At 36.8% G+C, this 11,334-nt stretch overlaps 1 protein-coding gene across 2 annotated transcripts; it reads right to left on the reverse strand.

Moving 5' to 3' along the window:
- Positions 1–2,332: 2,332 nt before the first annotated feature.
- On the reverse strand, positions 2,333–9,607 carry LOC110774740 (acetate--CoA ligase CCL3). 2 transcript variants are annotated; one of them, XM_021979314.2, is made up of 3 exons: positions 9,257–9,607; positions 5,615–6,205; positions 2,333–3,532 (listed from the first exon to the last, which is right to left on the reverse strand). In XM_021979314.2, exons 1-3 carry the CDS (start codon positions 9,461–9,463, stop codon positions 2,636–2,638), a joined length of 1,695 nt encoding a protein of 564 aa, XP_021835006.2. In that variant the 5' UTR covers positions 9,464–9,607; the 3' UTR covers positions 2,333–2,635. The 2 variants fall into 2 exon arrangements, with proteins under 2 accessions (XP_021835006.2, XP_056694689.1); XM_056838711.1 differs by lacking the exon at positions 9,257–9,607 and adding an exon at positions 8,598–8,740.
- Between the last annotated feature and the right edge of the window lie 1,727 nt (positions 9,608–11,334).

Below are 11,334 nucleotides of genomic sequence, written 5' to 3' on the forward strand. Positions count from 1 at the left end.
TATGTCTTTCCTCTCCTTTCTTTCCTCATCACTGATATTTGGGCTGAATATTATTGATGACTTCGACAAATTAACAACCTCACCTGAGATATCACAAAACTTTTCCAATGTTGCTTTCAGGTTGTTGCACCCATCCTTGTCTGCTTGGATAAAAAACAACGCATCATCAGCGAAAAAAAAGTGTGAAACTGAGGGTGCTCTCCTAGCAATTTTAATTCCTTTGATAAGCTTTGCCTCCTCTAAATCTCTAATCTGCCATGAGAGAACTTCCATACAGATTATGAATAAATAGGGTGAAAGAGGGTCTCCCTGCCGTAGCCTACAACGAGGGGTGATGGTATCAGTTGGCTCTCCATTAATCAGAACTTGATATCTTACTGTAGACACACACTCCATGATCATTCGAACCCATTTTTTCTGGGAAGCACATTCCTTGCAGTACTTTTTGCAGAAAATCCCATCTTATACGATCATAACCCTTGTTCATGTCGATCTTGATTGTGGCTAATGGTTGTTTACCATTTTTCCTCCGCTTGATATGTGTGATAAGTTCATGAGCTACAAGGCCTGCATCTCCCATCAACCTTCCTTGAACGAATGCACTCTGATAGGGACCAATAATCTCAGGCAAAATTTGTCTTAGTCGAATAGTCAAACACTTTGAGATTATTTTATAGACCACATTGCATAGGCTAATTGGTCTAAATTCAGAAACTGAAGTTGGGTTGGCCACCTTTGGGATTAGTGTGATGAAAGTGTTATTCCATTCTCTTAGGATTTTTTGATTTGCCAAAAAACTATGCACACCTGCTGTGATATCTGAAGAAATTGGTTCCCATAATTTGGAAAATACCTCCCCTGGGGTCACTGGCCCTGGAGACTTATTGCTTGCAATTGAGAAAGTAGCCCTTTTGATTTCTTCATTCGAGAAAGGTGAATCCAGAATTCTGACATGAGTTAGATTAAGTTGCATTCCTTCCCATTTAATCTCGAAGTTGTGAATGCAATGCCTCTCCTGTGGTTCCTGATTAGAAGATCGAAAAAGTTTCAAAAAATGCTCAGTAAACTGTTTTTGGATTCCTTTCTTTTCTGAAACCCAATGATCTTCCTCATCTTTGTTCAAATAAATTTCATTATGCTTGGATCTTTGCTTTGTTGATCTGTAAAACAGATTAGAGGACGAGTCCCCCATGTGTTCTAGTTGAGTCTTGACCGTTGTTTTTCAATAAATAGTTAATTAATTGTTTTGTGGAACTTTGTCAGGTTCTCGTTAAGTAGGAGGTCAGCTGAAAGAGATGCATATAATTTTGAAGAGATTGAAATGACAGTCTATGAGAATGAAGAGTCTATTAAACCTGATCAAAAGGCGGACCGGACCAGGTTCGGGCCTGTCCAAGACCAAAAAATTACCGGGTCGTGCTCAAAGAACGAGCATAAACATTCTGCCAAAGCCTACTAGTTTTTTTTGGGGGGGGGGGGGTCGGGTCGGGTCGGGTCGGTTCATGATGATCAATTCTAGAATAGAATAAGGTCTTGGAGGCCATTCAAGGCAATATGATATTTTAAGTGACAGAAAATGGAGGAAAACAAAATTGGGCCCTATTAACGCAGAAATGTGATGAAAACCATGAACATTGTAGTACTACTAACTTTGGTGATTTTTATTTATTTTTAAGGTAGTTTTTTCATTTTAAAAAAATGTTTTTAAAAGATAGAAGTAGTTGTTTCAAAAAAGTGTATATCTAATGTAGTTCCGTTGCTAAAAACTTGTAGTGCTTGCCTGAGGGTGTTTTCACTTTTCAGTGTATCCCAAAGGAAATAAGGATTAAGGAAGCAGGTGGAGCTGATCACCTATCTTTCTATGTAACATTGGTTTACCATTTCCCATTTATGAATTATGAATAATTGGGACTTTTGTCACACAAAGTTTGACTGCCGGTACACTCCGTACGTTGCTTAAATGACATGGAGGTCGAGGACTCGAGGAGTGTCAGGCAACAAATTCTCAATACCTTCAACAAATCAATACCTAAAGGAGAGTGTTTAGATGCTGAAAAACAATTAACAGAAAACCAAAAAGGGCTTTCTTTGTGTGCAAACTAAGTTGTATTGATTCAAAGCCTCAAAGGTGTAACTACCACCCCAAACATGTACTACCAAACCTATACAGAACTGTAAGATCTTAATTCCGGTGTCTTATCATACAGAAAAGGCAACTGTAAGTTCAATAACAGCACATCAACTACCACTAGTACAACTATGGATGATTTAAAGGCAATGTATTTGAACAAAGCTCCTCGATCTCAAGTAGATTGCTACTTGCTTCTTTAAATGCTGCAAATACTGAAACTCTTTTCTCATTTTCCATTGCCGTACCATCATCAATATTATCATTACAAATTCATTCGTGTAATACAAATTGTTCAATCAACACAACAAAAACAACGTTTTCAACATAAATTTTACAACGCTCTTCAGAGACAAGCCTCTTTTTTGTGCTTTTGTGCTTTTTCTCTCTTTTTTTCTTTTCTTTTTACAGCAAGCATATTTTATTACTCAACGTATTCCAATAATTAATCTATAGAAAACGGAATGAAAACAACAGAAAACATCAAAGATCAAGTGTACAGTATACTTACAATCGACTCTTCTTCAAAGGTCCCATCTCTTTAGCTTTCGTTCTCAATATATGCTTCTGTATCTTTCCAGTTGCAGTCTTTGGCAAAGGACCAAACACAACAGATTTTGGAACCCAGTAAGCGGGCATCTTAGCCCGAGAAAACTTCATTATTTCCTCGGCCAAACGCTGCTGATCCGATTGATCAACATCCGGTTTCAATGTCACAAATGCACAAGGGGACTCACCCCACCTCTCATCAGGTCTAGCTACCACTGATACCTCCAATATTGCCGGGTGGAAGTAAAGAATGTTTTCTACTTCCACACTACTAATATTCTCACCACCAGATATGATTATGTCCTTTGATCTGTCTTTGATTTCAATATAGTTATCTGGGTGTTTCACAGCCAAGTCCCCTGAATGGAACCACCCATTTGCAAAAGCCTCCTCGTTAGCTTTCGGATTCTTTAAATAACCCTTCATCACTGCATTCCCTCGGAAAACAATTTCCCCAACTGTCTTTCCATCAGCAGGTACCGGCTTCATGTCTTGAGTGTTGACAACGTCAAGGCCTTCCAAACCAATGTACTTAACACCTTGCCTTGCGTTAAGCCGGGCTTGTTCTTCAGGCGGGAGAGAGTCCCACTCTGGTTTCCAGGCACATATTGTAGAGGGCCCGGAAGTTTCAGAAAGCCCGTATGTATGGGCCACACGGAAGCCAAGACGGGACATCTCAAAGAGCACAGAAGGAGGCGGAGCAGCGCCAGCTGTCATGACATGCACAACATGTGGCAGAGGAAGGACTGTGTCCTCTTTTTTTGCATTGACGATAGTGTTGAGCACCACAGGAGCCGCACAGAAATGAGTAACACCATGTTTGGCTATGGCTTGGTAAACCCCCTTAGCACTCACCTAGAAATTCAGGAAGAAGCGTATAGGTAAGGCACGGATACAAGTTACTGAACAGGAAAGTAACATTCACATATTGAATTTTGGAATGTAAAATCATGCTGAATTTACACTTTTAAATATTGAAGCTTAACAAGACATGCTTTCAACTGATTCATTATTCATTATATCCAGTTAAAATGCCAAGAAGCCCAAATGGCATGTCTGTTGTGGTTAAAATCACACCATTTACTTGACTCTGTCGGTTGGTAAAGCATTTAGAAAGTTCAAATACGGATTAATAGCTCAAAAGTGACGGAAGTTTCCATGGATGACGGAGTAGGTGAAAATCAGTCAGTGGAAGAGAATGACCAGCAATGAGATCAAGACCTCCGGGTACAGATATAAGATCCAAAAGCTAAGGACAACAGAAATTACTTATCGAGAGAATGCATTGCCAAAGCAATATACACTAGACTAGACAGCAAGTTTCCAACTTCTCCTCCATTGAACATGCCGTTAAAACAACATGCCATTCCAACTTAGATGTCAAGTGAATCCTACTTAAGCTGAATGTTTACTCCCAGCAATGAACTACCATCAATGAGAAAAAATATCAACATTATCCCACGTAATAACAAAAGGATTTAATCCCAATTAACCCTTGATCCTATCTGCAACAACTTGTGCTAATTCACAATAAATCAAAACTTTGACCCCATTATATAAATGGATACTCCGTAGTATTTACCATGAGAATGAAGGAACCAAAAACAGGTCGTTTAAACAACCTAACGAAGACAAGTTTCATATCCTAGGTCATATTGTCACTGGGTTATGGACTCAAATGTGAGTTGCTTCTCATTTCGTATCAGTATAATAGAGCTTCTAGAAAAACGTCAAAATCTACAACATTGCAGCGGCTCCATTCCAACTTTATGGCCCCTGGGCAGATGGGGGTAGGGGTAGGGCCAGTAGGGGTGTTCAAAAATACCCGACCCGCATTACCCGACCCGGTGACCCGCTGACCCGGCACAAATAAAGCGGGTAATTTGCTGTTTTTTGTAAAATAAATGGGCCGGGTACCCGACCCGATAAATATTCCGGGTACCGGGTCGGGGCATGGGCCGCTCTTTTAATTAAATGGGTACCCGAATACCCGTTAAAAAAATATATATTAAAAATAAATAAAAAAATTATGCGTGTTTAATTGTTTAGTTTATGCCTGGGAAAGTTTAGTCAGTTTACTATAGAGTAGTTTAGAGTCTTAAACTTTAGGGTTCTGTTCCGCCGCTCGCCTCTCATTTTCTCACCTCCTTGATATCCTCTCATAATCTCGACAATTAAAGTCTCAGATATTGTGAAACCAATTGATATGAGAAGGATACTAGGAAGAAGCTCATGATTCTGGCTATCTGCAGATCAGAAGAGTGATATGAGAAGGGTACTAGGAAGAAGCTCATGATTCCGGTGTTTATATGCAAGTATAAAAGCTGGGTTTATCTATGCAAGTATATTTAGTTAACACTGCCACTAAAATGCAAATAGTTGGGCAAGTGTTTTGTTTGGAAACTTTATTGTGGGAGGGGTTTCTAAACTGTGCATATTTAGCAGCGAATATTTACAACAATTTAGATAGTGAGATCAGAGAAGGAGACATCTTTGAGCTTCATCTCCTCTATTAATTAGATTGTATATCGGTACTCGATCTACTCTCTCTTTTTTTACGCTTTTTTGTGTTTATTTTTTCTTTGGAAAATGCTAAAAAATTATGCTAAGATTTGGAAACTAAGTATGCTAACATTTTTTCGTGTTTATTTAATATAATGTATATACTGTTTAGTGTTTACAACCATATTATTTACATATTAATTATTTGGAAACTAACTATGAATTTTTTTATATGAAAGAATACGGGTACCCGTGACCCGACCCGGAAAAATCGGGTACCCGGTTAGTTTTTCCGGGTCGGGTCATGGGCCGACAAAATAACTACCCGCATTTCCGGGTACCCGAAAATACGGGTACCCGTTTAGTCGGGTACCCGGTAATGAACACCGAGGGTTGTTTGTATTAATTTATTCAGAAGAAAGAAAAGTGAGTTACCTGCCGAAGACATATACTGGTACCACACATAGCAGCTAGAGTCCAAGTGTAACACCATCCATTACAATGGAACATAGGTAGAGTCCAAAGGTAAGTAGCACCCTCGGTCATCCCCCAGTTTAGAGCACAACTCAAGGCCATGACATAAGCTCCACGATGATGCAAGACCACACCCTTAGGGCTTGCGGTTGTACCAGAAGTATAACCAAGTGTAATACTCTGCCACTCATCTTTTGGTGGTTGCCAAGCATATTCCGGGTCACCTGTCTCCAGGAACTTTTCATACTCAATTGCACCTCTGCTCAATGCATATTGGAGTCCTTTAGGATCACAACTTTCATCAGCTATGACAATTAAAATTGGTGGCTTGAAGTTGCCTTTGCTTTTATCAGCCACGATTTTTAATGCCTCCTCTGCCAAAGTAAAGAATTCTTGGTCCACCATTACAACTTCTGATGCAGAATGGCCAAGCAAGAACGCAATAGTCTGTGCATTCAGACGAATATTAACTGTGTTCAACACAGCTCCTGACATTGGAACCCCAAAATGAGCCTCGTATATGGCTGGGATATTTGGAGCAATAATTGATACCTATTGGTAAAAGAAACACAAATTCAGTGATATTCAGCTAGTCTTCAGATAGATTTAAGCAGTCAAAAAACAAATAATGCTCGAAGGAAACCAAAAAAAGAATTTAAATGCATTCAGAACATGATCAAACTCTGTTGACATATATGATTGGCTCAAAGTTACATGCAATTGATTTGTTGTTTATTTAGCAACATGAACTTGTGTATATGTTCGCTTCAGATTCTCCGTAGTTATCACACAAACCATAAACACAAGTACATATCTATAAAGTATAAATTACTCCCTTGTGCAAGTCTAATATGCTACACATTGCCAAGAACTCAAATAGGATGAATGATTTCCAACTTGCAGACCATTACTAGGGGCCACAGAGCTTGGCTCTTACTAATCACAAAGCTAATACATTCATTATCATTCATTATCATTACCCCATTGCCTCAAAGAGGCTCCCACAAGAAGCAGGGTAGGGGGGGTCGGGTGTACGCAACCTTACCCCTGCAACTGCACAGAGGTTGTTTTCAATTGACTCAAAAGCGATAACGGGACGACCATCTTCTACTTCATGGAAAGGAAACGAAGAGGTTTTAAGAGCCATTTTAATTTAATCCATTACATTCCACGGCCAAAAGAACAAATGAATCTTTGGCTCCATCGAAAATGGACAATCACAAAGCTTATACATCTGCCAAATTTTCAGACAATAGCAAGTGTATCAAACCAATTCAACTGCATAAGTACAAGACTTCCTATATGGAAAGATCTCGATATCAATCAATTATGAGCTTTTTACACATAGAAGTATCAGTCAATCCAACATTTTTTATGCTATAATCCATTTAGTTGTGATATACTTGATTCTTAAAAAGGGCTAAATCTTCACAGTTCAAGACAAAGTTCAGACTCTTTTGATCCTGTCATGCCATCCAAGCCAACATTTCTCTATGATCGAACTTTAACTATCTAGACAACAAATTAAGCGTCCTTCAATCAAATGTAGCCAATTATTTAGAGTTAATCATACTTGACTAAAAGCTTAGAACTTACGGAGTCATCCGAATAACAACCAATGTAGTACTTTAGATGAAAGTATATGCAATCATTGCATTTAAAATCGTCTAATATTCCATTACACTTTGATAAGGGGTAATGGTCAAATCCGTCACGAAAATTAGGAAGAGTCACTCTTTAAATGGCGGCCGGAAGTGGAGTCTATCCTTGGAGAGTTAGAGTTGCTTGTCATTATTGACAATGGCAAATTTCTTATCTGGCATCATTAGTCAAACATTAACCAATAATTCAATAGTTATTGATGATTATCATAATCTCATGACACGTCAATACGAAATAAAAAAAACTTAAAACAATCTACAACTAATTGGGAGCTTCTTCAACCTTAACTCAATATTAATTTTAAATCCTAGACCAATCATTCAACTTTGACTTTATTCTAATAGCACGAAAAATAAATTCAGATAAGTTCACCCCATACCATAAAGCGAAACTTGGAAACGGATTACAAGTAAAGAGTACAACAAGTACAGTCAAAGTCGAGAATTGATTTTGGCTCACCACTTATGTGTGAGACACAAAAGAAGGTGTGCCAAAATCAACTTTGGCTATGCCGAAATCATTGCTTGCCAAATTAAGCTGAACATAACACGTTGAAAAATGTAAGTGTCATGATCACATGAACAATGAGACGCTGTATATTCAATCAATGCATTTTCAATTTCCCAACAAAAATTACAAATTAAGTTAAACTAATATCCGAAAATAAATCATCGTAATCATAAACTAAGGGCTCGTTCGGTATCAATTCCTGTTTTGAGTTTTATGTTTTTAAAAAACTAGAAACAGATTTTTGTTTTGATTTCTTTACTTTTTCAAAACCAAAAATAAAACAGTTTTTATTTTGGATCTATTAAAATAATTGCCATTTTTTTTAAAAGGCATTCATCGAAAACTCTGATGAAGTTACCACTTACTCCAATTAAAGAACATAATTTGAGGACAAAAGCAACTAGCCTCCAATTATTTTCACTTCAGCTCCTTCTTATTCCTCCATCAAATTTATACCTCCATAGCTCCGTATTACCCTGTAACTCTTACCGCAAAACCCCAAAAGATGCATTTTCATGTCACGCATCGTATAAGCAGTATAATTTTAATACCACCATGATTCCAGAATATGTTTTTGACATGAAGCTCCAACCGCATATTAGATCGGAAATCAAAGAGATGAATGAATTACGGAATTACTATGAGTTTCTTTATTTGGGACTACAATCCGACAAGAAATTTCAGTAAAAGCTTGGAGTATGGTATTCACATCAAACTACAAAAATAACCATGAAATTGATGCCCAAATAATTGATGGAGAATAGCAACAGACCCATTTGAAATCGAAATAAATGCAGGTATGAAGATCCGATTTGGGGAGGATGCTAATGTGGTGGTTTAAGTTGCAGATTTTCTTCAACCACCATTGGAGAGGTTATGGTTTGAGCTTTTTTTAGGAGAGAGAATGAGTAGATCTAGAATAGACCTGGTTATTGGACAGGGTAGTCCAATAGATATAGGGTTAGAGTCAAGTTAATAGAGCTTTTATTGGGAACATTGGACAGAGTCATTATAGGATCAAACTTATACTACAATTATTTTGAAAATTAAAATAGTAATGATACAAAAAATTACGTGTATAGCTTTGTATTTACTTGTACTTGCACATGGCTCTTTTGTTTTTCATTTTTCATTGCTAGTTTATTGACCCATCCACTAATGACCCGCTATTGATCCGCGACCCGCTTTTGACCCGCCCATTATCAACCCGCTAAAAATGACCCTTTCAATATCCGACCCTCTTTTGACCCTGACCCGCCCCGCCCGATAACCAGGTCTAATCTAGAATCATAAACTAAATAATACGTAATAAATAAATAAATAAATAAAAGGCAACTCGTACTTAATAATTATCCTTTGACTATTTATTAATAGTAAAAATAAAAATAAAAATAGCAAAAATGGGGGGAAATGGGAAGGGATGAGGTGTACCGTAGAACCAGCAACAATGGAGCGTTGGGAAAGGGCGGAGGCCAATTGACGGCAGCGATGATAAGTCTGAAGCCACGTGTAGCGTAGAGAGCCATGGACTACGGAAGTTCTGGTGGGGTGAACCGTAGCGGCTCTTTCCAAGAACCAAAGGGGAGTGAGAGGAGTGTAATTTGCTGGGTTTTTTGGAAGATCATCTATATCCTCCATTTTTTTTCTCTCTCTAGCCACAAAATGGGAGGTTCAACGGGTGATTATGCGGAGGGAGGAGAGAGAAAATGAAAGAATTTGATGCCACCTTTTGGCGTTGTTGCGTAAGAAGAGAGACGGGACGAGTGTTTATATATTGGTGGGCGGGTAGCTACTTGTACATTATGTGTACAATAAATATTTGTTCTTGTTTAATAAATATTACGGAATTATTTCAAATTTCGTACTGAAAACCTAGAAGGGGTAGTACCGTAGTAGATTAAAGTTCGAGCTGAGTTCGATTCATTATCATCGTGTCAGATAATTAGGATGTAGTAAACTCCGATTTAAGTCTGATCCATTGTTTTTTTTTTTAACGTAAACCGACGAAATATATTAATTAATTAGGGTGGAAACACCGAAACACCAAACACCATCCATTGTTATCCCTATGAATTTTGTATGCTAATTGTGTTGGTCATGTTTATTTGGATGGAACGTAATTGAATAGAATTATGCAAAGACACGAAGTAGGATTAAACTGAAATGAACCTATTGAATCTAAACTTCATTGAAAATCTACAAAATTACAAAAGAAAATTTAGTTTAAAAGAACAAAGGCTTTACATTATTTATAGAACGGTAGAAATATTGAATATAGACAAATTGACAATCTTGAGTGGCGATTTTACTTTGTAATCCAGTTCTTTATTACGAGTAATGCGAAATTATATACTTCGTGTGTAGAACGTTTAAAACTTAAAATGAATACATGAAACATTAATTAATAAAATGTTAAAATTATACTTGGATATATGATCTTAAGTCTTGACATAAATGTTTGTTATCCATTAATTTGTTTTTTCATTTTTTCTGTTTGTTGTTTGTTATATTTTACGGCTTCATTGCCTCCACTTCATCTTTCTCATTCATCATTTAATTCATATGCGGGGTATTCATTTAACCTTTTCTACGCAATCTCTCTCTAACACTTAATATTAATTTACCATTTAATTTATATATCTTTTCAACTTTTAAATTTCACCTTTATTTAAATTATATATTCCTACTAAAATCACAAGCTGTTAGTAAAATTAGAACTTTAAAATACGGCTAAACAACTGAAGTATTATATAAAATATCTGTTCTTTGAACGCAATCAAAAACTAGTTAAATGTTTAAAAATTATAGTCCATAATTATTGTGCACCATACATTGAGGAGAAAATGTTGTAGGACGAGTGACTCACATGCATCTAATTTACAATTTGTTTTTGAGTAGATATAACACAGGTTTATTATGGGCGACAAATGAGTGAAGGATCAAGTGATGGATATTCATTATTCAAGGCCTACAAACAAAAGATTAAAGAAAAAAAAAACAAATAAATGTAATTAAAAAAGTTCTAGAAAGTGATGGTTTTGGACCTTTTTTTTTTAATTAATTCAAGCCCACAAAGTGAAAATGGGCTTTGGACTGTGGTGTTGGGACTAGTCTCGAATTCTAGTCCAGAACCATCATTTTCTCATGTTATTGAAAATTGTTTTAATTCATTGTTTTATTAATTTCCCATTTATATAAGGGGTTGTTTGGTTGACATCTAAGAATGGGGGAAGTGGAAATTCATGGGAATTTATAGATTGGCTAGTTGTTTGGTTGACATAAAAAAATAAAAATAAAGGAAGTTGGAATTCATGGAAATTTTGAATTCCTACAAAACATGGGAAGTAAGTTACCTAGCTCCCCCTTGGTCAATCAAAATTCATGGGAATTTCTAATTCCCACATTGTCAACCAAACAACTTAGAGAAATTCCCATGAATTTAACAAGGGAACTAATTTCCCTTGAATTACAACTTCTTATGGGAATTAAATTCTCATGTCAACCAAACA

Source organism: Spinacia oleracea, chromosome 3 (assembly GCF_020520425.1).
Source record: "Spinacia oleracea cultivar Varoflay chromosome 3, BTI_SOV_V1, whole genome shotgun sequence".
Classification (NCBI taxonomy): Eukaryota; Viridiplantae; Streptophyta; class Magnoliopsida; order Caryophyllales; family Amaranthaceae; genus Spinacia; species Spinacia oleracea.